This window comes from Andrena cerasifolii, chromosome 10 (genome assembly GCF_050908995.1).
Source record: "Andrena cerasifolii isolate SP2316 chromosome 10, iyAndCera1_principal, whole genome shotgun sequence".
Lineage (NCBI taxonomy): Eukaryota > Metazoa > Arthropoda > Insecta > Hymenoptera > Andrenidae > Andrena > Andrena cerasifolii.
The window spans coordinates 9,160,293-9,187,146 of NC_135127.1; the positions used below are offsets into that span (position 1 = coordinate 9,160,293).

At 48.5% G+C, this 26,854-nt stretch overlaps 1 protein-coding gene across 1 annotated transcript in view; it reads right to left on the reverse strand.

Annotated features, from left to right (window-relative positions):
* Positions 1 to 9,650: 9,650 nt before the first annotated feature.
* Octalpha2r (alpha2-adrenergic-like octopamine receptor) overlaps positions 9,651 to 26,854 on the reverse strand; it is a 116,211-nt gene continuing 99,007 nt past the window's right edge. The window contains exons 2-3 of the mRNA XM_076822565.1: positions 23,783 to 24,163; positions 9,651 to 21,231 (exon numbers count right to left, since the gene is read on the reverse strand). Of these exons, the coding sequence (XP_076678680.1) occupies positions 20,638 to 21,231; positions 23,783 to 24,163 (975 nt within the window). The 3' untranslated portion in view covers positions 9,651 to 20,637. The remainder of the gene's footprint in view (positions 21,232 to 23,782; positions 24,164 to 26,854) is intronic.

A 26,854-nucleotide genomic window follows, 5' to 3' on the forward strand; every position in this document is an offset into this window, starting at 1 on the left:
GAAGTTTCTCTGTTTGCCTCGAAGATGCGCCGTGATAGAGACAAAAGGAGGTGAAAAGGTTCGAAATGGTAATCCGGACTTGGAGCCGAGAGTACAGCCAGCCATGTAAAAACAGACCGTGCTTTTCTGCTTTTAAATAAAACTGCGCGGATAAGGTTCCTTGGTTACCATCGATTTTGGAGCAAAAAAATGCAGGGGATGAAGGTGAACGCGGGGGGAGAGTAATTGGGGGAGTCTTCGAGACGATGACTCTTCTCAAGTTTAATTTAAAGTAACAGTTTGGGAACTGGGACTCCCGGTGAAGGATGAGCTGAGATCTTGATGCAAATGGGAGGAAGATCAAACTTGGGAAATGCATGTCCCATTAAATCTCCGGTACGGTACCTCGGGGAGATCGATCAGTATGCGAGCAACATTTACGAGCTAACCACCTGCATAAATTTCTGTTCTGAAACGCGGATCCTTTGGTTTCGGAATCGGAGCGAAGGTTTCACTGTGGATCGCACGCGAATGGTAAGCAGCGGAGGGCGAGTTCCTAGCATTTCGTTGGATCCCCCTAGTAGCTTGCCGGTTGACCTCTGCATTTCTGGTTAACTGATCAAACCTGACCTCGACCATAAATTACCAAAGCACCGATCGAGGTTTCCTTGGAATCCAGGAAGCTTAACCCGGGATCGTCTACTTGATCCAGAGCGAAGATTTAATGTGAAAACAGGAGGCTTATCGTCTCAATTCGCTCTCTTATTTCTCCCTCTTCCCAAGCGAATATATCGAGCTCTCGTTATTGCCTGCGTCGCCAACCAATACGAAACGCTGCAGCTTCGCCGCTTTGAAGAAAGAAAGAGTGTGTACAACGATAAGGTTCCCATCCGTTTCCTTCGGGAACGTTTTACCTTAATGGAGCAGTACTTTCACGGCTATAACAGTGGCAGGACGATATAGAGTCGGTGGGAACGTTCAGTCGCAAGAAGGAGTGGTTCCTGTCGCCGCATACAGCACGCAGAAAATGAGAAAAGATGAGGAATAAGAGATAAGCTACCCGTAAGCGTAAGAGCGGGGCTAAAGCGGGGGAGTGGATTGAAACCGATTCGAGCGCAGCCCGGGCCCGTCGATCCAGCTTGTTATAGCGATCGTTAGCGTTATAAAGATTATCTAAAATCGAGTCCGAGCCGGGCTCGTTCATCAGCCCCTGTCGGATTTAACTGCAAACTACTCGATTCCACTTCTAAACCGTGCCAGCCGTGTTCACGTGTGCCCGGCGCGATAAAGCGGCTCGATTAAAAGCTGATTTTCCCCAGCGATTTTGATCCGACCCCGCGAAAAGAGCCCTTACCAGCGCCAGATCCCGTTCGATGGAAATCAACTTTCCGCGGGCATCATCAGATTTCCAGCGAGACTTTTCAATCAGTTCGCTCACCGCGAGCAACTCGTCGCTCGTAAACTACCCTTTAATGTATCGGCACGTTACCGCAGGTTATAAGCGGCGATAAGACACGCGAGGGTCGTGAACCCTGAGCGGACCGGCGGAATTTGATCATAAAGAGAGATATACCCGGAGGAGTCGACGTCATCCCTCAAGTTTAATTCGCCCTTAGCTCGCGGGGCAGCCGAGCGTTGGTAATCGGCGAAGAAGGAATGGAAACTACTATCCTCTTAAATGAATTCTCGATTCTCTAAATGGGTCAATTAGGAGACGAACCGGGGGAGTAGGCAGCGCCGGGATTAGGTATAAAGATTTCGCGCAATTAGCGGGCGCGATTAAGGATTAAAGCCGCGTGTATCTTGGCATTTGATTTCATATCGATAGCCGTTGCGACTTTTACCCCCATTTATCGCAAGCAGACGGAGCTGGCAATTTTCTGATTAGAAGCGAAGCTTGTTCGGGTTCGATTTACAAGGTCCCCGTTTAATTTCGAGAGTAGCATAGGTTCTACGAAGTCAATTTTGAGGTACAGCAAACACTTTTAGTGTTGATGAAATTTTCCAATTTAATTTAAGGGCTGCCGGTGCCACGAACACGCCGGACTGACTAAGAAAACATTGTTCGCTGGAATTTACTGTACCGTGCCGCTCCTACTTTACAGATTACATTTGCAAAACGTTTGTTCCACTGGTCCGAGGTTTCCATTAATAGCGCGCTCCCAATTACCAAATAATCGTTAAGTTCATTGCGTTCAGAACGCAATGTAGTGATTGACGGATCATTATGGAAACAGCACGGTACAGTTTCCATTCAATTTGCCAAATGTACCGCACGATTTTTCGCAAAGTAATATCAGAAATTGATTGTCCACTGCGGAGTCCATTTAGGAACGCATATGTTCATTTATAATATATTCAACTTTAAATGATATTGAAAAGCAGGGTCGCATCCTTTGAGGGTATTCGTAATTATTTGGCAACAGAAAGAGTGAATCAAGAAATCGCCTCTTTTTGGTCCACGATTTTGGAAATTAATTTTATGCCAAACGATACCTTATACGATGAGACATCAATCACACGAAATTTTCAAGTTGAGGTGACAATTAGTTTCTGAGATATACAGGAAGTCAAAGAAGTGAAAATTCGTTTCAACCTGCTTTTCATATCATAGTTCCATGATTGCGCGCCGCGCTGCACCTCGATCGATATTAGGATCGTTGAAGCGCGCTTAGCGTTCACTTGCAAGAATTTAAAATCGAGTGCGCGTCGCGGTAGTTTCGTTTTTCTAATGATTGTGCGCTGATTATAATTTTGCAATCGTGGTTTGCCAGTCGTTGGACGCCATACTATTATAAACCGCGGGAAACTACCCCTCTCGATTCATTTTCCGACTGTTAATTGCGTCTTAACGATTTGTGGGAAAGCTCGTGGGAGGTTATTGATACGAATCCAACGTAACGATATGCATACGCAAATATATATATGTGTGTCCCGCAAAATCTGCGGCAGGGGTGGTCAGTGTCGAGTAGGGATAACATTTGTTACGTACAGTTGCAGACACAGTGGCCTTTAATCATTTGCTTCGCGGTTCGTGCTAAAATCCACGGTCATTTCCTCATCCCCGGCTCGTCGTTAGTGTCCGTTTCGAAATAGTTTACGCGGCTTTGGCGCGGGAATTTAATTTTATGGGGAATTGAGAAACGCTGAGTCAACATCGTAAAACCCAGGAGATATCCTCCCGCCTCGACTCGGATTTCTTCGAGCAATCTGTAATTAGATCTTCGTCATTTCCAATGGAAATTATGACGGACGGAAATCCGTATCAATTATACGCCCTGTGTTTACGACATTGAAATATCGAATTAAGCGGGACGTAATAATCGCTCGTCGCGAAACGCGATAAATATGATTCTCCGATTCTCGCCGTTGCCCGTAATGGAGGTTTGTCAGATAATTATGTTACCCGAAGTGAAAAGTTTGATAAGGCAAGTTCCATGTTCGAGGGACATTGTTATTTTCTAGGGAAAACGATATTGAATGGCTTGGAAATTTCTTATGGACCCCTTATTATCTTTTTTTTTCTGCATTAAGAACGACACACGGAACAGTCTGCTTGAAATTTTATCATTTAATAATACAGTTTCTTTGGAAGTAACGCTGTTGAAGTGGGAAGTTATACTTTCTTTATGTGATCCTTTGTTTCCGAATCTGAGGGGGATGTTTACGTGCCCCAAATTCCCGCAATTATCCTATGGCCGGGAAAAAATTTATTCATTATTTATTGGACAGCACGGTACACCGTGTGCATCGGCGATCCGGTTAATCAGCAAGTTGGTATGAACACTGCATGGATTTAATATCGCGTCGACGGACGGTAATGAGAGACCGAATCCTCGGGGACCGGGTCGAAAACCGACACTAATTAAACATCGTAGCTGTACTAACTCGTTCGATGGAGGGTTATAACGGAGTCATGGAAAGGGAAGGCGCGCACCGTTCGCGGCCTCTTTTCGCTCAATTACGGACAAACTTCTCCATTACAAGTGCAACAATTATTACTGAAGTTACACGCGTTACACTGCAGTTCACACATAGAGCCAAGGAAACTACGAATTTCAAATTAAATTACGCTTTTGCAATTGTTTCTCCTTATTCAGCTCCGTATACCTGCTTCTAATTACAGCTGTACGTAACGCCTTCGTTTCATAATTCTGCTCGGAAAATCATGGCAGAGAAGTCACGCTACTGGCTTCCCGTTACATGGCCAGGTAGCCCGAATGAAAAATTCATCCGCGTTAGCCCGGCTCGATCATTGGAAAGCTATGGGATTGCACGAACGCGAAGTGTAATGAAACCCCGGATCGACACGTTGATTTATTTCGGCCGGGCGAAAATATCCGCTTTCCATTCGGTGCATTTTCACACCTCCACGCACTGTGTCGCGTCGATAACGAAATACGTCATTTTAACGAGGCGGTGCGTCAGAAATCGCCCATCAAACCGTCATGAATAATTCCTTCCTCTGCTCCCGTCACGCGTAAACGGTCTTTGACCACCCTTCTGCGCGTCCGGCTTCAAAAGATCCCTTTCTAAATGCTTCTTCCGAGGCGCGAGGCTTTGATCGACAGATCAAAGGGGACTATGATCCCCTTGCTTCCCCCGTTAATTACATTAACGAGTCTCGCCTCTCAAGAAAGGCTTGCGAACGTCGTCTAGTCGCAATCGCTGGTAAGATCGCTCGATTCGTCTTCTGCGCTCCGCGCGCTTTTTCCCCCCATCCCTCCCCGCGTTTCTTCGTTCTCCGCGCTCTCGCCCACTTTGTTTTAACCTCATCCAAAGGACCTTTCGCTCTGACCTTTCTCCACCTTCGCGCCAGCGTGTTCCTCGATCAGCCGCGATTCCTCTTTCCTCCCGCAAATCCCACGCTTCGTTTTCCTCTCGCAAAATCCCACGCTCCTCCGGCGAAATGGCCTTCTCCCTCCGCTCGTGTCTCGGCTTCAGGTAATCCCCCTCCTTCGTCGCTAACGACATTTGCCCAGCGTTTTCCCTTTGTCCGGTCAGCTCGCCTCCGGTGTCGGCGATCTGTAGCAGCGTGTGGAAACTTCGTTTCTTCCCCGGTCGCTCTCCTGATCTGGAAAATCCCTGGGTGGACGTGTGGGTGGGTCTGTGCGCCGTTCTACGGCTGTAGTATTCGCGCCGTCGAACGGAGCAAGCGTGCTGCGAGCGGCAGCGGAGCAGAGTTATACTCGCTGGGGAGGCCGTCCTTCTTCCGAGCAGATCTCCGCCGCGAGTCAGGAATACAGATGCTGGAGACGGCGAGACAGGAAATGGAGAGGACTGAAAGGATGGCTGAATAAGGGTGGGGTGATGGAGTACGTCAACAAGGAACGATCGGGGGTGGCGGAGGAAGACGGGTTAGGGACCCCTGGGGACCGAAGGATTGGATTAAAACTCGAAATCGAGTTGCCCTCTTCTTTCGCGCCCGGCCAAATTTACTTTGCAAACATTCCATATCCGCCAGCTTTCTCTTTGCTCTCGCACGTTGCTGCCCTTCCCTCCCAATCTCGCGAGCATTATTCCTCCGTCTTCTGTTTGAAAAGTTGCGAGACACGCGGCACGGAAGCTGCGACAATCGCCAGCCAGATCTGCTGAATTATCCTCGCGGAAAGTTCGATCCCATTCTACCGCGGCACCCTCTGAAGCACCCCGGTTCCATCGAGCTTCCAGTAAATTTCATTTGCGTCTCAATGTCCGGATCGAATCCCCCGTCTCGGCTAATTAGCCTCGCGTTCATTTCGTTTGCCTCGCCGTCCCTTTTTCGACGTCCGGACAAATTGCCTGAAACCGATACCGAGTCGACGACGCCGTCGCTCCGGCTGTCACTGCTTGAAAGATTCACTCCTCCCCGAGCTGCGCTCCGTCTGCTTTCCTCGCGACGTCACCACGCCGTCCCTTTCTTTTCCTTACCTCCGTCGACCGCGCCGTCGATCGTCGCGTGGGATTCCTCCGATCCAGTCGTTAGAATCTAATTTCCAATAAAACGTTTGCCCCGGCGCGACGATTCGCATCAGAACCGATCTCATTTGCACGGTTTGGAATTCGCGTTCGCCTGGCATTCCGAGCGCGGCGCGGCGTTCTTCGGCGATTAGTATTCCGATCTGGGTTCCCCCGTCGACCTGGCCAACCGGGGGGGAAAATATTCCGCTCCCTCCTTTTTTTTAAACGGACGCTCGCGGCCGGCCTGGACGACTTTGGCGAGGATTAATTGTGAAATACTCGTTCGGCGAACACTTTGATCGGGGAACGTGCTTCGACGTTCTATCGCGCGGCCGTTGGAAACGGGAGAATGAAATTGTTTCCCCGTGAATAACGGAGGTACGTTGATCGTTTCGCGGAGAATTAATGGAATTCCTTTTGTCCTGCCTTTTTCCTGCCTCGAGGGAGCGCGTTCCCTGTGAGGAAAAAAGCTGTCTTCCTTTGCTTAACGTTTAACGCGCTGCCCGGTGACCGGCGGTGTTGACTTTAATTAAGATAGCCCTGGCGGATAAATTGATTAAAAATACGTCCCCATGTGTGGCATCGAACCAGCGCAGGCAAGGATTTACTTGTTTCGCTCCTCCTAAAGTGATTTTTGTAGAACGATCTTCTATCTGGTATTGCGCTTTCTATCGATTAATGTAAGATTCGATTCTTTGCCAGGGGCACTGAAATGTTTCATCGAAACTGCACTCCCTCAGTGTTACTTCGACTTAAGCCTCGCTCGGATGAATTCATTGGACTCGTTCTATGCGCGCTGGGTCACCAAGTGAGATAAGTAGGTTAATACATAATGACGTACCGCAAAATTCAGCCATACAGCTGGCCTTGTTAACGGACTAATATTCCATTAATATTAATAACGATGGGAATTTCAACTGCGGCGGTTCTGCTGAATCGAAGCTCAGCCAGATTCGAGGCACGGTTCACTCGCGACAGATTCTAGGAAATTCATTTTTATCAGACACAAGTTCCCATCGATCATTCCCGACCCACTTCGCTCTTCACTTCGCGATGAAAGTACGCGCCGCGCTGCCGTTAATGACCGTCGATCGATACCGATTATAAACCCGCCGTATCCCTTTCATCCGTCCTCTGCTCCTTTCTACCTCGGCCTCCTCCCTGATCCTTCATCGCTGCTATAGAGCGCTGTGTCTGCAGCACGCGGCAGTCAAAGCAGCTGAATCAATCGGAAGTGAATACTGCCGGCTCGTGGCCTCGCGATCCAAATTGTTATTGCTCCAGCGACGTTGCTGCGCATTCATAGAGCATCGATGCACGTGGGTCGGTCACGTGCCTGGTGCAACTGACTCGATTTCAGGCATGCGATGCCATAGACAATGCCGCCGGTGGTACTAGAGGAGATTCGATTCAGATTTCGGCATTGGCTGAACGAAATTATGCCAAGATGGTCCCTTCAAGTAACAGATCATCCCCCAGCAGAATAACAGCTACATGTTCCAGCACAGAAATGCTGCTACCTTGAAATTTCGTACTGCTAAAATACCACGTGTCCACGTTGGATCCAATCGAGGGTTACGCCGAACGGAGCACTGAATTAATTAGCAGGTGCGTCCGTAATTACGCGCCCTTCAATTTTCGCTCCACTGTCTAAGATCTCGTTTATCCCAGTGCGCTCTGATCCATGAACAATCACCGGGCAATCACGATCCAATAAGGAGGTCCGAGTGGTAGGGATCTCTCCTGATGGTGATAGGAAACGTAGGGGAAGAAGAATTTCCAATCGCTGCTATAGGAGACGAAATTTTTCTCTCGAGAGTCTCAAAGAAGTTAATTATTATTATTATTATTTTTAAATTAACGGGAGAACCCTTTAGATACAAAGTATAGAGCAAATTAGTACAAAGATAAAGTAAATACAACAAAAACATAAAATAAAATGTAAAACAATAAAATAAAATAAAGTGAAATAAAATAAATAAAAACAAACAATAATAATAGTAATAGTTTATTTGACGGAAATAAAATCCACTTATACAAAGAAAAACGCGACGATAAAGCCTTAAAGCCTTTCACTATAGAGGGTTGGCATCGCAGATGTGGACATTCCACGGCTAATCAGGACAAATCCGTTACCTGGTTTGATCCTCTTAATTCGGACTAAATTTTAGATTTTTTATCGATCTTGACGGCCCGTTGTTTTGCTTCCCAATGAAAGCTCTGACCAATCGATGGGCTAGCTTACCGAATTAATCGAAACTTGTTCGTCCCGCGCGAGCTCAAGGAAGACCGTGCATCGAACAATTCTGAAGTTCGTATCGCGCGTACAGATACCGCGATAGATGGTTGAAGTCGAAACTCATTCGAAACCCAATCGGATTGATACTCGCTTACGCCGTGGAAATCGGTCCAAGCCACTATCATCACAATGGGGTCCAGGGAAATCGAAGTGTGGAATTGAATTCTATCCCCAGAGTGGATTCGCACGAGCTATCAGAGTATCTTTGCCTTTCCAATTCCGTGATCCTTATACACAGCACAAAGCAGCCCAGTATGTGTGCCCCTTTATCGTCTATTTATTGTACCGCGCATTGAACTTTTACGCGACGTGCTTCTTTATGAGCAAGGGGCGACGGTACTCGTCGAATTTGTCTCCTGTTCACAGGAACGAACCGAACGGTTCGTTCTCGCTGTAATGTTTCCACACTGAGCCACTCGCTTCGAAATTTCGGATCTCGGCACGAGGCTTCCTTGGATTTAGTTCCAGATTGATTATCAAACTACGGGTTCCCTCTTTGTCCCGTCGACGCGAGCGTTGGAACGGTGATCGAATCGTTACTTTGATAGCTAGTAAGACGACAGCTCAGCCGATATGGCCATTAACGACTTTCGAGCTGCGACTATTGTTTAAAACTTAGCACCGATACTTCGAAGGGACTTGGACGGAATTTCGTTGCGCGAAATTACTTATCGGACTTTAGCAAGTTCAGCCAGTTTCGAACCCTGTTAGAAGTTATTTACTGTAAGCAGCTTTGCGTAAGCTTTTATAAATTCGCGGGTATTAAGCTTAATGTTCGCATTAGGACGAGAGCCGTTGAAGGATCAACTATATTCCTCGGGAAAAGTTCCTCTGTGCAGTGATATTGATTTCAGGAAAGAGTGTAATCACTTACCTGCTTCCGTTTGCGGAACGCAACGTAATCATTTCGCTCGTAATACTTCTGCCCTCAATTGATTACGATCAGAAGAGAAATGGGTAGGCACTTATAAATGCCTGCAACGCGTAGAAACATAAAGAAGTCACTTCTCGAAACGACATCACTCCTCGACCCTTTATTCGTACGAATTCTACTCTGGCGCTATTTTACGTGCGTGAAAATTGTTACGCGGCTCCTCTGGGAGGCTAACAAACTCCATTCTGAACAGCTTGCAGGGAACGACAATAGAAAAGGATCCTCTTTCCTTGGCAAGATTTGATTCAAGAAACCTAGTTTCCGCGGAGTGCAGGATGCTGGAGATAAATTCAGGACTCCCGTGCCTTTGCTTTTAAAGAGAAGTTACGAAAGCTTACCTGCGCCGTTCGCTTTGAAGGAGCTTGAATTAAATTCGATTGGCGAGAGAACGCGGCTCGCGAGTTCAACGGGCAAAGGGTTGGAGAGTACTTGCCGCGATTAAACGTTCGCGGCTGGGAAGGGAGCGAACGGGGTAGCTGAAGAGACAACACGGTCGAGTCGTTTTTTTCGTTTTTCTTTTATAAAACAAAGTCCGTAATGTACTGATAGTTCTTCTCGTTTAATGTCAGTATACATCGTAGTACTCGTATTCCTTCACCTTCTTTAACGTTTTCACCGACGAACGATCGATCGTTCGGTCTCGGTCCTGAGGATCGTCGATCGGTCGGGGTCAATCGATAGACCGAATCCCGGGGTTGCTGTAAAAACAGGCAATTCGAGCACAATCGCGCGGCGAACGTAGACCAGTAAAGCTGCTTAACTATTTTCGTTTGTTTCGCAATGCCGGCTCCCTTTGTCACGGTATTTAATAATTTCCCCTGCTTCCCATCGCGCTCTCACCCTCTTCCCCGCTTTCTCACGCACGCTCGCCTTTCATCCGTGTCTTCTTGAACGCCGACGAGAAGCATCTCTAGCTCGGCGAAGTGCCTGCTCCCTCGGGCTGTTTCGCCGACTGGATCTATTGCTTTCGACCCTTCTTTTGGACCTGTCTTTCGCTCCGCAAGAACTTAAAATTAATCGTTACAATATTCGCCATTGCTGCGACATCTTCGTACATACCGAATCAACCTCAACCAGTGAGCATTTCGTACACAAACCTTTGCGCGCTTCCTGACATCCGAAAGTAGGAGAAACATACCGATTGTCGCACAGTCGATCACGAGCTTATCGCAAATACAAGACGCACGGGATCAAACAGAATCGATCTGCCTGTTTCCATAAAATAACCCTAGGTATTCTCGCTTTTTGCCTCAGCTCCTGATCCTCCTGATACTCAAGAACGAACCACCGAGAGAGATCCGCCTCTACGAGATCTTCGACGCCGTAAGTGCGATGTCTCCTCCCCCAGGCGATGAGTACGAGCAAATCGTCGAACTTGCTATGTCCCTTTTTACATTCCCCTTCGCTGCATTTGCTCGCTCTCTTACAGCATCGTCTTCACCCAGGAAGTGACAACAGTCTCCGCCCACGAATCGCCACAGAATCGCCGTTTCTCGACGCAACGATCCACCGGATCCCCCGTTCGCGACGCTTTCCTTGGTTGCCATTAGGAAATTTCGCGAACATTTCGAGCGTCGACGAGGGTGCTCTCGCGAGGCCTCTGTTCTCGAGCTAATGCTCGTTAAATTTCAAACGAGAATTTTATTACCCAACGTTCGCGCGTAAATACGACGCAACAAGTTGCCTTTGTTCTTGAAAAACTACAACCCCCGCGTTTGCACCGCGCTCGTTCCGCCACTTTGGGCGCGTGAGCGCGCGCAGTGGCTCGCCTCGATTGTGCCGCGGTTAATCCACGGGCTCGCTCCAAGGAGTTTCGAAAATTATGCCCGCAAAGCGCCGGCGTAATCCAACGAGCACTTCTGCCGCGATCGAGAGAACCAACGAACGGAGATCTTGCTCTCGAATACATCGTCGAATCGATCCACCCCCTTTGCGAAGCGGACCGTCGAGGGCCGAGCACTCCCCTGAATTCACGTCCCCGCGAATCAGGGCTTCGTTGTTTTAAAATGAACTCTCTGGCGAGTAATCACGGTCCCTCTTCTCTTTCCCCGCGGCAAACGAGTCACTCCACCCCCCGGCGAAATTCGTTACATTCCTAAGGAACGTTATCGCCTACCCTCTTCGTAAATCCCGATCGAAAGCCAGCGCTGCGTCGTGATCGAGTTGCGGATGATTCGATTAAACGCCAGCGGAATCAATTTCACCGCAAGCGTTTTTTAAACAGAGGCTGGGGAGGCGGGCGTCGGACTCGATCGAGCGGCAGAATCTCCGTCCCGGTTGCGCTCCGCGCGCTTAACGAACGAAAATGTTTAAACGCGGAAACGTGATTAACGCGGTTCGCTCGGAGAATTAACCAGCGGGCACGCGACGACTCGGCAAATTGGGGGAACAAATGTTTGCCGGCCAGATAGAAGCTCGATCTCGCGGAACACGATGAAGGGTAAGGGGCCGATCGATCTTCACACCGCGGGCTGCGTCGAGAATCGGCGATCCTCCGGAGATTCTTTTATCCATCACACCTCACTGCAAGTACGCTCCACGCCCGCAACCAATCAGCCGAATACGTAGACGAATATACGTTGAGGAAGGAATGGAAGACTTTTATAGATTAAACGTGACGTGAAACGAATTCGGGCGCCCCGTACAGAGGCTGCGCGTTTCCTCGTGGTTCATTGTTCCGCGTTGCACAGAATCCCCTTCGTTCTCTCCATCCGTTTGCTGCTCGGGCACGGCGGTGCACTCTGCCCCGTAGCACGTGTTCCGCGTAGGAATCCGTGCGTGCGACGTTCCAATTCTTTCGTTACAGAAACGCCATCCTCGGGACGCTCGGCTCGCACAGGAGCGCGAACCTCTTCGCGGTCCTTCTAATTAGGAACTTGGAATCTCTTGGAAAGCTTCTCACGACCCCACGGATTCTTACGAGCACGCGATAACGGATCGCCTGCACGAAATCACGGAGCTAGGTTCCGCGGACTCGGTGCGCCGAGCTGAACGTCGCTTGGTCTAATGGCTGTCGATTTACAAATAGGCTTATTGCTGCATATCGTCGCGAGACTGTCGCGGAGAGTCCACGCGTTTCAGGGTAAACGATAGAATAAAAAGGGGGGTAGAAAATCGATCCAGTACGGCGGATCGGTTTAGTCGCGCGGCCTGTCGATCGACAGAAGCTGTAGGGAGAAGAGGAGCCGCTCTCGCGTCTGGGTGAAAATAAAACACGAAGCACCCTTCTTCGGAGTAGACTACAGAACGTCTGTTGACGGGAAGTGGCGATACGAAGTTACGATTGAGAATCTCACTGGGTTCTCGCGTGTTCCCGAGTGACGGCGAGGGGATTATTTGGTACAGTCTTCGTACCCCGTTCCTACGCAATTATGGTAATTTATTAAACGGAAACGAGGTACCGTTCTCACGCTTATCCGATGCGGCGCGGTTTCGCGTTCAAGCAGAAAATTCGAAGGGATGACGAGAGACACGCGAACGAACGCCCTCGATGCCATCCTTCTCCGTCTGATTGTTCGAGCATTTTCAATTGTGATCGGTAGGTACACGGTTGTTCGTCGTGGCTCGTCGGCGGCGATTTAATTCTTGCGATTCGACAGAGTACGCGATCTTTAGATCAACGAACAAGATCGCCAACGCGAATCTGATTGCGATCGTGACCCGCGAAATCCTCCGCTCGAAAATCGCGATGGACTTCGCGATCTTGCTGCTTCCCGAAATCAAATTGAAACGAACGTCGAGGTGATGTAATTAAAGCGGGCATTAACCATTCAGGAATCATATTAAAAGTTTCATTATCGCTGGGGTCGAATTATTAATTCTCCTTTCGATGCTGGGCGGTTCTGATTCGATTTACAGTAATTCACGGCTCGAGATATCTTCCGCGGTAGGGTCTGTTCATGGGACAGAATAAAACGAGGGTCGTCTCGCCAGCGACAGAAATCATTGGCTCGAGGAACGAACGCGATTCCCTTGAGGTATTTCAGTGTCACAACGGAATACGAAGCGTACGAAAAAATTGGGACGTGAGCGAAGAATTTGGTGGAATTTTATTAGCAGCTATTAAAGGATACTAATGTCGTCGCGGTTGTTCGTTTCGCGATTGTCGCAGCTTCCTTCGATTTCTCGCCGCTCTGACATGCTCGAGCTATTGTCTCTAGATAGAATTCTCAGATTTAATAGACTATTGGAACGTTCTCTTCCTCTTTTTCGTATCGTTCTTTCCTGCTCTTTTCTGTCGCGCTCTTGCGTCTGCCGGAGAGTATCCGTGGTTCACTTATGATCTAGGACCTACTAGCCGAAAACAAAAAATCGAAACGAGTCGGAGTCGATCGTGCTGGGGAATGCCGCGAGTGCCTCGACTCGAGTCGCGACTCTCGGAGCGGAAACGGGACCGCCACCGGCTTCCATGTTTCCCTATGTACATACACTAGAACGCCGCTCGCAAAACAGTGCGGCGGTGTTAGCTAAGGTTTCGCGTTGAAATTTTTCTCAGCACCACGCGGTCTCTCGCTCTCTTTCGCACGCACACACACGCACTCTCCATTTCTCTCACTCTCTCTGCGACAAACGATCGAGCCTATTACTACCGAGTCGAAGAAAGATCGACCTGGGAATTTGGGGGAGGTTTGATGGAAGAGTTCTGGTTCTCTGTGCTACCCCTACTATTTAGAAACATTAGAAACATCTTAGGATTTTTATATGTAGTATTGGAAACGTTGGTTCCAACGAATGGTCGATGGTTCGCGTTACCCAGGCTTAGGCATATTTGATCGACAGTGGAGTAGGAAATGGTACATCGTGTCGATGATTATTTACACAAAAGTTTCGCTTGATGGTGTGGGGGGCACGTTCAGTGGACAATTCACGAGTATCTATCGGTTGAATGTCTACGAAGAATTAAATAGCAATTCAAACAAAAATACTCGCGATGCGTTCTAAGCCATCGCTGGTCTCTCCAAATAATGCCCAGTTTCTAAGCATCCAAGCCGTCAATCGGGGAAATGCATGTGCGCGAATGGAAGGTCTCCCACGTCGTTTCTTTCGTCGACCCTGGGATAGATAGTAGGACTTGTTGCATCGGCAATAGTTTGATGGCTAACAATGACGGTAGTAATACGATGATAATAAGTCTTTAGTGATATTCATATTCCATCGTAATATTGGTCTACCATGTATATATATATATATACATATATATATAACATGTAATATTAATATATATATACATATAGATTCTTCCGATTAATAGTACAATTTCGTAAGGTGTGTATATATAATATATACGTATATACAATATAATAATATTTATACTAATTTACGATAATCGATACCATAAATCATTATTTTCTTCTCTCTCTCTCTCTCTCTCTCTCTCTCTCTCCCTTTCTCTCACTCCCCTCAAATATCTACTCCCGTTTCAGCCATACGTTTTTTTCTTTATTCGAAATTTCGCCACACCCAGTCCCGCGGGCGTAACGTTAATTCTCGATTCCAACACACACCTTGAAAGCGTTTTAGTGATATCACAGTGATTTCATTGCTCCAATATTATCGATAGAGATCGTTTCGCGGTGCCTGGCGCGAGATCGTCCGTCCACCCCGTCCACGCGATCTTCCCGAATAGAACGCCAGCTAGGTCCGAGGTAAAATCGCAATTATCCCGAAACGAACTGCCACATTTGGCCGAAAAAAAGCTGCGCAATCCCCGTGCCGTTGATTCGACGCCAGGGAAATTCTATCGCGCCGCTCGAAATCAGCGCGAAACTGACTGGTCCGCCAGCGGTTTCCGCGGCGCCGCAAATTTGGAACGGCAAACATTTCGTTTCGCGTTTCAGCAGCCGCGAACAATGGCCGCCGCTTGTGTGCGCCAGCGATAATTGAACTCCCGAATAAACGATGCAGACTTTGAAAGCGGGACGCGAGAATGGAGTGCGCGGATAATGGCGGTTTCGAAATTTACCGATCAGGGTAATTAAAGGGATTTCGGGCTACGACTCGGATATCTGCAACGAAAGATTAATCTACTGGGAGCTGCGCCGGAAACAACCAAAACATAGACCCCGTCCTCTGAATAAGTGCTCGCTAACTATTCTCGAGGGTGCGTTATCTTGAAAATTGTTGAAAAAGGGATTGACGAGTCTTCGCAAGTTTCAGCGCAGAAATGAGCTTCGCGATCGATGGAGGCTAATGAGATACTTAATTTAATTTCTTAGCTAGTTATTCGGGGCGAGGTCCCTTCTCATTTCGAAGCAATTAATTTCCCGGGAAATTTTTGAGAATACGTGCCAACCGGCCAGGATTAATGGTGGGAGCTCGCGTTCCTGGAGAATGCATCAAATGATAAAACTGTTCCGTGGTGGTTGCATAAATCTCGGGGGTGTGGGTCGACGCTTGGGCGTCTTCGTCGTTGCGGGTCATCATCGAGGATACAGAGAATCTGCTATTACCGTCGAAATTCGTCTTCGAATATTTCTCTTCTGCTTAGTAATATTAAAAATAGAAATGAAATGACTACTTACACAGAGCGATAGTGGGACGATCTCGCGCCACCCCGTTATCCTGAACAGATTAAGGGGCGGCAGCACTGCTCGACGAATCGAAATAATAATTAAGGTCGATCGTTGGATCCCTACGGCGACGTTTGATTATTTAATATATATATTTATGTATATAATATATGTAAGAATGATCGATGGCAATAAGAACAAGAATGACAACGGCGATAATAAGAATAATGGTAATCTGTTAATAATAATAAGAATAATATTAATAACAGTAATAATATACATATCTGTGTACAACGTGTATAAATACAAAGTATCGTGTTCTTCGTTAATTCCATTAGTAACCCCGTGTCGCTTAGGTTCAGAGACGATACGAGCGTAATATTAATTAGAATGATCGTTAAACGTTTTCTTTTCCCTTCTTACGGTAGTCACTTCGAAATCGTTCTCCTCCGGTTCCCTCCACGTATTTCGAAACGTCTGCGCGATTACACTCAGCCCTCTGTATCTCTTATGCTTACGCCGTTTAAGTAACATCGCGTGTACGTAGGATAAGGTAATTAGGTACTGACACACACACAGAGATTCATCGAAAAATTTGGTTTGCAAAAATTCTCGGCGACCGCCTAGCGCGATCGCTGCGTGTACACGTAGTTTCGTTAATATTATTAAATGGTAATCGATAGCAAGTTACGATAGTTAGTACGTTGCATTTTACGGATTCACGGTAGGTTTTCGTTTCCCCTCTAATAGCCTCCGCCCAGTCACGCTTCTTACACGCTACGGATTACCGGATCGCTTACCCCCTATCTTACGCGTAACTCGTTTATTACAGGAAAATTGAAATCTCGCGGTGTATATTTCGTTTACCCTCTTACATCGATCTAATTAAGTTTGGAGCTAACAACGAGGACAAACGTTCCGCGACTCTTCCACCCCATCTTCCCCTTTCTATTGCTGTGTCTCGACCCTGCGCCTCGGGCGCAGAGTCATTTCGATGATCTTCGATCGATCCCGCCTCTCCAGGACGCGCGGCGAGCGTTCGACGAGAATTATTTCCACGGGGCATGAAATATTGTTAACCTCCCTAGGAAACGAAGAGCTCCGGAGATCTGGCTCTGCCTCCGCAGGCCCGGCGACTATTAGATCGTGAACGCGTCCCCACGTTCTGTCGGTTAAAATGTAAATTCCGCTCGGTTACGTCTATCCACCTCGGGGCTCGCCTTCGTACGTCCGAGGGCACGACATCATTTCGTGGCTTTTTATTCCGTGCGCAATAAATTCCCTGGAATCCAGCGGATCGTGTGTCGCGGGATTTCACGTTACAAAGTATGCCCCGTAATATGTCGGCAGGGCGAAGTATTCGGGACGAGGCAGACTACGTTCGACCGCAGGAACCGAATGGAAACGGGAGAGATGGATATCGCTGGGAAAATGCTTCCTCCGTGCCCCAGCCTTGGTATTTCTCTTAATTTTACACGCCGCCGCTAATACTCGAGGTCCCGGTTGCCAGGGTCCTGGTGACAAATGCGCGTCACGTCGCTTCGGACAGTCGAAATGAATTTCCATGAAGCACCGCCTCGTCGAGCAGATATTCCCCTCCTTTTATCCACGATTTCCCGCGCGAACCGCTTGAGTAATCGCCGAGGGTGCACCAACCCTTTCCCGTCCCGCGCGATCGACCCTCCAAGTTTCGCTTCCAAGGTGAAGATTAGCCACGAGGGGGATAGGTTTCCCTAATAAGCGAGGCTCGTGTCTCGGCTCTGCCCACTCGAAGACACTTTTGCCCTAGTTCACGACCTAACAAGCCGTTCGCGGCCAGACGGGGGCAGAGAAAACGCGGCGAAAGTTAGACGCGCGGGTGTATTATACGAGCACGCGGACGCTTTATTGATTTATCGTTATGGCCCACTGTGTGTCACGTGGGTGCGTGCTTGACGTACGTATTGCGTGTGTTGGAACGGGGATGCACGTCGGTCGGGGGCTGCTTTCGCGTCGAAATGCCTGGGACAAAAACGATTCAGCCAAGAATACTTTCTTTTTCGGCTGTCATTGCTTTTTTTCGTTGTTGCTCGGACGAGGGGACCCGCTGATTGCACTCGGGGAGGATTTCAGCTAACGATTTCATCACCGCGCGACGTGTTCCTGTAATAACCTATTCGCAATCCCATCCTCCTTACTTCCACACTCAGATTATTCAAGTTAATCATCCCTTACAGCCTCAGCTGACTTTCCACCGAAAATAGGTCATCCAGGACACGACCTCCCTGTTTTAGACATTGATTTATTTACCTGAAAAGGCAGCGTTTTCCATTTTCGCGTCGAACAGTGTTTATTCCGGGGAGCCATCGGATTTTTCGGAAACAGAAGCGTTGCATCGCTGCCGGGGATGAAATATACGAGGGAGAGCCAACCCTTAATCCTCCGCCAAAAATGCCGCGATTTCTATCAACGCCTGGTGCAGAAATTCGGGGATCTTTTTTATTCGGAATCCTCGCGGTCGTAGTCGCGGGGGATGATTTTTAATCTGCGAAATAGACGAGCAAGATTGAACGCGGTGGTGAAAAAGTATCGTGGGAATTGTTATCCAAAATCCATTTTGATAGCTGGTCCGCTCTATGTGCATGTAGTCACAAGCTACGCTTTTCGGTGCTCTTCGATTTACTTTGGGACGCGAGCACAAAAGGTGGAAGGTTGGTATTTTTTCTCCAAACCGAGGCACCTTCATTCTGTAACGAAAGCGATCGTGTCTTGTGGGACACCTTTTCCTTCGAGGCGTTGTCCGCGGGACCAAGATAAATCGAGCTGGCTGCGCATCGACGCGGAAGCGGGGAATGAGATGTGTAGACGGGGCGTGATAATCGATTAAGTAAAACCAGTGCACGGATCAAAGGAGAGCGCGTGCAAGTTTCGAGGGGGATTGATCGATGAGAAGCTAGGTGCCTCGGGTGAACTCGGCAGGCGTTAAATTATAAAGCGATTGATCGCGAGTTGTCACCACGCGGCGCGTGCATAGCGTAATGTCGCGTAATAATCGAAACCGCGCTCCGCCGTGTGCTTCCGCGCGGCAACGTCGAACGAACGGAACTGCTTGTTCGTCTTTAAGAGCCAATCGAACCCGAAAGCGCGCCAACCGAACTCAACGCATCCCCTGCTATACGCAGAATCTCGTCGGTCGGCTGCGTGCGTTAATCGCGATCGTCTCGAAGTCGTCGCAGGTGGTACAATAATACGCGTCTCGACGGCCTCCTTATCCTTAATCAAGAAACCCCTACGTTTATAATTAATTCCCTCTAACCGCTGTCGCTTTATTGGGATCGTAGAATTCGTAAACACGTGATTAAACGTTACACGATTAACGGTGTCGATTCTATGGTAAACGGTGTGCCCTATTTAATAGGAAACATAGTTCGCCCGGTTCGAGCGATTTCGTAGCTTTTTATTTGTCACCGACGATCTACCGATCGCGCCACCTTCGACCGTCTCGCGCTCGTCTCGAGATCCTCGCCCCTTTACTGCGCTCGCGTATCGACGCGCGTATACGATATCGCGGAATGGCACATGTTATCGCGTGTGCCACGTACGTAAGCCGTCCCGAAAGTTTCCGTTCGGCCGCCGCGAAGTAGAGAGCCGAGCAACCCGCGGGAAACTTACGCTCGCTCCCTGATCGATGTATTCTTCCCCTGTCCTGTTTTCTTTTCGAACCGCCGGAGGATTTTTCTTCCCACCGAGGAGAAACTTGCCAGCCGACGTCCCGAGGCCCGTGTGTGTTTCAGAAATTTCAGAAGCTCCCTCTCCGCGTCCCGAGCCCTTCTCGAGCGAGGCCGCGCAATTGTTCGGAAACTAAATCAATGGGGCGCGAAGGCAACGGGAGCTTGGTTCTTGGTCATCCGCGTGGTTTGATGAAATTACACCGGCAGGGACACTCGTCATTGTTACGCGAGAACGAAAAGCTTGCGGACGGCGTACGTACCGCGCCATGTCCCGTAGACGCGCGCGCGACCCGCAACTATACATATCTACATTCACGTACATCGATAATAATGGATTGTCGCGACGTTTAATTTAAAATCGGACCGTGCGCCGGCTGTCCAAGGAACTCATTGTCAGAGAAGGGTGAATGACGCGGGTGCTGCTCCGTCCCGTTCCGCTTCTCTGGGGAAGGGCGATAGGGAGGTAGCCGCGATGGAGAGGCTCGGGAGAAGCGGAATGCGCACGATTTTCTGGGGACGGGGCTCGTCACGAAGTTGCAGCACCGTGTTGCTCGAGCTTCGCTCGTAAGCGTCTCTGATGTCTTCGCCCGGTCGTAGGATTTGCTTCGGATCCACGACCGCGCAGCAGCATCCTCGAATCCGTGGTATCTGTCATGAGACTCCATCTGTCTTGGACGATTTCGCCTTGAATTGACAACTAGTCGGTGGTTGTATCGAGTGTGGACCCAGCAGCTGGCGCTGAGACACGCTCGCCCAGGACACCTCATACAGGATTCATGACCATCCTGGTCGTGGCTGGTCTCGAATTTCGTTCCGAACTCTCGTAATTCATGCGGCCGTTCGTTCGACCGATTGCACACGTGAGATCGGCTCGTGCAGCTCGATCCGACGAGGGATCTTGCCAGAGTACCGTTCCACGAATCGCATATTCCCAGCCAGATGATCATCCTGTGCCCCCGCACCCCGGGAAACGGCACTGCACACGAATCATCCACTGAATATACGCTCGACCGTTCCCGACCGACTCGATTTTTCGTCGAGTTCTGCGTTCCGAAGGGACGCCTACGCGGGAGCTTTCGCGGCCGAGGACCGACCACCCGGGTCCTCCGCGTGCAAACGCGACTCCCTGCATCCCCGCTGCTCCTCTCGACGGCTTCCATCAGCGGCTCGCCTCGTGTCCGTCGCGAAGGAGATGCGCGGGCCGATCGATCTCCTCTCGCGGTACCCGGGATCGGTGTCGAACTCGAGGACAAGCCGTGGGGCCGTTCATTTGAACAGTATCCGACGGAACGCGCGGCGGAAGTCCTTGTTGAAGACGGTGTAGATGAAGGGGTTGAGGGCCGAGTTCATGTAGCCCAGCCAGAAGGCGATGACGAACGCCTGCGTGGGTATCTCGATGGTTGGGAACAGCGGCTTCACGATGTAGAGGACGAAGAATGGTAGCCAGCAGGCGATGAAGCTGCCCATTATGAAGCCTAGGATCAGGGTGGCCCGTTTCTCCTTCTTCCTTGCCAGCCTCCTCTTCTCTCTCTCCGGATCCCGGGGTTTCGACGACTTCGCCTCGATACCGGAGTCGTCCTTCGGCGAGGGACGCCCAACGTCCCCGTGCTCTCTTCTCAGTTTCGCGAGGTTCCTCCGTCCGAAGATCGGCTGACACAGCCGAAGCTTCAGCGGCTTCACCACGGCGCATCTTGAAACGACGCCGCTGTCCGACGATGACGGGTCGAACTCGGAGACCATGTCGACGTCGATGCCGACGCTCGGCGCCCTGCATCGCGACGGCACGCTCGATTGACCGTCCCCGTTCACCGACAGCGTCGCCTTCAGGCTGCTCTTCTGCACTGGCACGGGAATCGCCACCTGCCGAGAACAATCGTCATCGTCACCTATGGTCGTCGTAGTTAGATCTACGGAGATGGAACATGGAAAATGGAAATGCTCTTTGCTCGATAAAACGTGGACCAAATTCGAAGACCTGATGAAATTTAGATTATTCGTTGTTTAAGGGGGGAATCGTATTCTTTGGGCTAAAAACGTAGCGAAATTTTTGTTTTTTTTTAGAAACAAGCGATTCGAATAATCTGAAATTTGGACCATGATTTTATGCATCTTTGAAGAAGTTGTAGGTTTTTTTTATTAATCTTTTATAATAAATATAGGAGTTACGTTGGTGTACACGATATTTCTGTAAACACTGAACAGATTACCTTCAAATTTGGCCTGTATGTTCAACAAACATTACTTTATACTTTGATGAACCAGGATACCGATAAGTTATATACTTCTTTGATTGCATAAGAAAATTGGCGCAAAATTGTATAACAAAAGTTAAAGTTTCACACCATTCAATTTGAAAACCCTCCGCACTCCTCAAAAAATTTTTGGATTTTTTTCTGGCTCATCAAATCATATCGATGCTTCAACTTTTCACAGCTTTCATTTTGTCTCAAAATAATTTTTCCAAAATCGGGCAAGATAACGCCTAGATAATTTCATATATTATCTAAAAAAATCGAATTTTCAATTTTTGAAGATCCTGCACCGAGCCTACAGTTGTCACCATAAAGCGCTTAAAAAAAGGACGTCTCGGTCATCGCCTAAAACTCACAAACCTTTCAATACTTTTTACCACAAAACATACTGAAATATCCGTAAGATGTACTCTTTCCAATAGACTAATGTTTAATAATAAAAGTTTATCGGTTCTCCTAGACAAAATTCCCGAAGAAGCATGTTGTTTTCACCGTTCTAGGTAGGCCTCCCCCTTAAGAGTAGAGAGCAGTTTGGTTAGGTAATGATTGCTAATTTGGGTAAAGGTTGATGCTAAGTAGGAAGGGAGAAGTTTTGTTGGGACGCGATAATGTTCGCGCATTACGAGGGGGAGCAGTTTGTTTTCCCCCGTAGACGAACGTAACGATTAAACTTTCACGAGAGGTTATTAAAAAGTGGAGTTTACGCGATCGTCATCCCGTGGCTCGTTCGGAAATGTCGCCGATAGAAAGTTAGAAAACAGGGTTGAAAGCAAGACAAAGTGGACAGATTCGAGCGGACCTCGCGGGGATGGGAGACATATTTCACGAGCGGCTCGAGGAGCTGGAAAACTACCGAGCCGTATGATTTCATAGAGAAGCACGTGCCTCGGAATGAGATCTCATAAATGTTCACTTACGATCTGAAATTTCTATACCCGTTCACGTATCGTCCGTGATCTCGCGCAATCTGTTCTTCGATCGAAGATAATACGAAATACGCCCTACTGCTCACGGAACTTCCCTTCTCGAACGTAGGTACTCTAGTTTTATCTGGAATGGGCAGCGAATGTACTTGAGTAGCGGCGATCGAAAGTAGCAATTTCAGGGCCGTCGCAACGAGTGCTGTGTACGTCTATGATCGATTCTACCGCGGTACCAAAACGGCACGGTATTGTGCCTCGGTTACACGGGAGCTCTCCCGGTTCCGCTTGCGCCGCGGTGAAACTGAAATCCAATAGCGTATTTCTGGGCTCGAAGATTTACCGGCACCACTTTTATGCGGCTGCAGCGTCACACGCGACCTCATTGTCGCTGGCTGGATTCTACCGGAGTGTATCGCCAAATGGGATATATTCAGATTCTAAACACAAAACTGAAGTTATTGGGTAACTGCACTCGGTATGCAAACGCGGTGACTGATGTCTACCCCGCATCGACCCGCTCTAAACGAGGATTCAAGTACATTAAACGGAGGTTACTTGGGGAACGTTTGACTTCTATGAAACCTCACTCGTTCGTGGAACTACAATAATAAACTTTTTAAACAAAGTAAAAAAACCGACCGTCTCAGGTGCGCTAAAAAGGATAAAATAATTTTTTTTAAGTCGGCGCCAAAGTAGAAACAAAATTAGATAAATTTTTGCTCCCTCTAATTCCCTGGCGTTAGTGTGCTAATGGACTGTAAATGATAAAGGTTTAGAAATTTATTTAATTCTGTCTCTATTTTGGCACCGACATAAAACAAAATCTTATCCTTTTTAGTTTTTTCCTTTGTTCAAAAAGTTTATTATTTTTTAATTTTTAGTAACCTTCGTTTGAAGTCGTTTAAAAAACATTTATCATTAAAACTGAGTATCCTAGAGTATCTAGATAATAAAAAAAATTAACATAGTATCACCGTCTTCATACTTTTTCAAATAAAAAAAGAATCATTGAAATCGATGCACCCATGCGAAAGTGACGAATTGAGTAACCTCCTCCTTTTGACGTCGTTTAACAAGTGGGAATCATACGGAATCTGTGATCGAAGACTCGTGAGGAGATGTTAAGGTCCAGGAATTTATATTTGAGTGGTGGAATCAGGTTTGGCGATGCGGAGGCTGCAGGAAGTCAGGGTAGACTTCTGCTCGAAGCAACATGCAAGTGCTTAATCTGTGCACCTTGAGGGTGTCCTTCTCCTCCATGGGTATGCCGTTCCCTCCCCCAGGATCCGCCTCGGAGGTGCTGACGTCGCTGGCGAAGTCGCAGGTGACGATGGGTATTTGCACCGGCTGGTTCTCGATCGTGGCGACGTTCTCCATCATGGAGCCTGGTGGCTTCTTTATGTCCGGGGCCGGTGTGCTCTGGGTGAAGCTGGTCTGCCTGACATCCGGCGACTCAGGCGGCGCCGCCGCCCGAGGACGCGGCTGCTTCCTGATGCCGCGGCGCGCCCGAGCCTTCGCCGCGAAGTATATACGTATGTACACGAACACCATGATGCACGACGGGATGTAGAAGCTGCCGAGAGCGGAATAAAGCACGTAGCCGATGTCCTCTGAAAGCTGCAACAGGAACGAATGAAAATTGAATAGCCCCTTTGTTGCTGCGGGCCTTTTGTCTCGTCCCGGAGAATCGAAATAAATTATCGTTTAATATTTTATCGCGACGGTCTTTTACAGGCGGACGGATGGGCAATTTATTAGAAATGTCGGAGGGATATAGTTGCTTCTCTTTCTCCGCATAATATTCCACCGCTTAGAATTGCTCGGGGACTCTGCTCTTTCCCATTCACGCGTGCGTTACAAGTAGCTGTGAATTCTGGTTGATTAAAAAATTGGAGCAGCAGGTGGAAGTTTCTAAACACAATCACACCGTTGCATCCCTGAATTAGTCATTCCTTTGGCTCACATAAGTACGTGTATAAAGCGATGGTTGAGAATCATAAAGATTGCGAGCTGCGACTGAAGGGTGCGATAGGGTGAAGGCGGAAAGCATAAGTCCGTTTCGTTGATACGCTCAAAGCGAATCAATTTTCCGGAGGAAAGTTTCCGGGCGGAAAAAGTTAGCCGTTCAATTTAGGAAAATATAGGACTTCATCCCCCGCGGAGCGGGTCGATCCGCTTGATTTTTCGCCAGCTTCTTCGGGTTGCACGCGACGGGGCAGGGTGGAAGCGATTCGAGGGGCGAACGAAATTTCGTTTCCATATTCCGCGGAAAGTTTGGGTCTTCAGGACGCTGGGGAGGGGGTGGACGTTTCTGTGATACTTTTATGGTCACGCGCAGAGCGGACGACACGAGTACGCGGGGAACTGGGTTATCCCTGTTGCGTCGGTGTGGGTGCGTATGCAACGAGACGGGGCGACGTTCCGTTCGAGAACACGTGTATGCACGCGCACGTGCCCCAGTGTGTGTGTGTGTGTGTGTGTGCGCGCACGCTAGAGTTTAATTCAATTTAATTTACGACTGCGTAGCGCCTGTAGCGCGAATTCGCTGGAACAGAACGGGCCGCCGCCCCTGGAACAGAGGACGTTTGATTCCGTGTAATAACTCCTTTGCTACGCAGCGTTTCGCGTTCCATTTGCATTTGAATTATTAACGAAGCGAGACGACGTTAACGGCGTCGTTAATGGAACGACGGCCACGTCCATTCATTTATTAACCGTCACATCGGTTTCGCTGTTTTTACTAGGGGCCGGCTCGCCCCGTAACTCTTGTTCGACGTGGCAGCGGACGCCGCGCCGGTGTAATTCACGCGGCATTTCGAGCGCAGCGGGCCCAGCGGCGCGTTCCTTGCCGCTGCAACTTCGGCAACTTCTACCGCGACGATTAATCTGCAGGCTAAAATATCAGCCAAGATTCGAGTAGACCCCGCTGTAAAACGAGTCTCGGGATACAACGGGCTCTGCTATAATCACTGGGGGGGGGGGGGGGTTTAAGGGGGTAACAATGAAATCGGATGTAGCTGCAGCTCTGTACTCCACTGTAACTTACAATTAACGTAATCCCCGGTATTACATTACTACCTGCTGCATTCTACTTCGGTGTCTCCTGTTTACTTTGTGTCTAGACTCTCGAATGTCTCGCGTGGAACAATGAATTCCCCGCGGGAACACGCTGACGAGTGCTTGGATTGAGTTTGTGGTACGAACCCGACTCCTTTACTGTGCCTGGAATTAGGAATATCAGTGCTTTCATTTCAGCATTTATGACTCCGCCGTTAATGACGAGGTGCTCCGCGAGGTCTGACCAGAATTCGGGGAACTTGCAGATGCGTACCTACGCTGAATGTTGCAATTTAAATTTGAGGGTCATCGCGAAGCAACGCTGGCTCCCTCGAAAATTAATATCCTCGCCAAAGAAATCGCCGAGTATCCACGTACTCGAAATTTGTAATGCTCCGCTTTAGTACCTTCGCAGAATTAGACCTCACGTTCTAATTGCCCTCGTCTAACATCCCCTTGGCGTATTTAACGATCACGAAGGTAGGTCGGTCCACCCACGAGCACGTACTCTCGCCAGGGTCTGAAGTCTGAAGTCTCTGGTAAAGCGATTAGCGCGTGCAGAATTTAATCTCTCAACGCTGGACGTTTAATCATCCCTTTTCGCGGGCGCGGGCCGTTTTCCTCGCCTTTCATACCGCCGTTCCACCGGCAGCCCTCATAAATGTGGCGTCCAGCGGCCAAAACGGTTTTTCTTACACTTTCGAGCCGAGGAGATTGAAAGGCAGTTTCACAGGTGGTAAAAGAACAGAGACGCAGGGTGCGCGAGGTCGAGGCGACGGGTTTACCGTGTTACAGCGCAAACACGCGGAATAACGAGCAAGTTGCGGTGCGGATTTATAAGAGCGCGACAGCCCGTGCGTGGCCCAGCCCGCGATCTTCTTCTTCCGCGGCTTTTAACGAGGCTAGAAACAATTTATAGAGAATGGCTCGTGGCTGCCCTCCAAGTACGAGGGGTAATCGAGAGAGACGAAATTCACCGAGTGACGTTCCTACGATAGCTGAGAAATAAACTTTCACTTATAGAAATTGGAGTTTCCCGATTTGGAATATATTTTTTAAAGTACTCATAGTAACCAAGAAATCCTGAAAATTATATCTGCAATGCACCCTTTTACTTATGTTATTGAATAATAAATCCTCCTATTTAAGAATAATTGGCTAAAACCTGGCATCTGTATTTTTTTTTAGGTGCTGAATCCGAATATGATGTTATTTTTTGTGAGAAAAAAATTCCTAAGGTAGTTCGTTTAA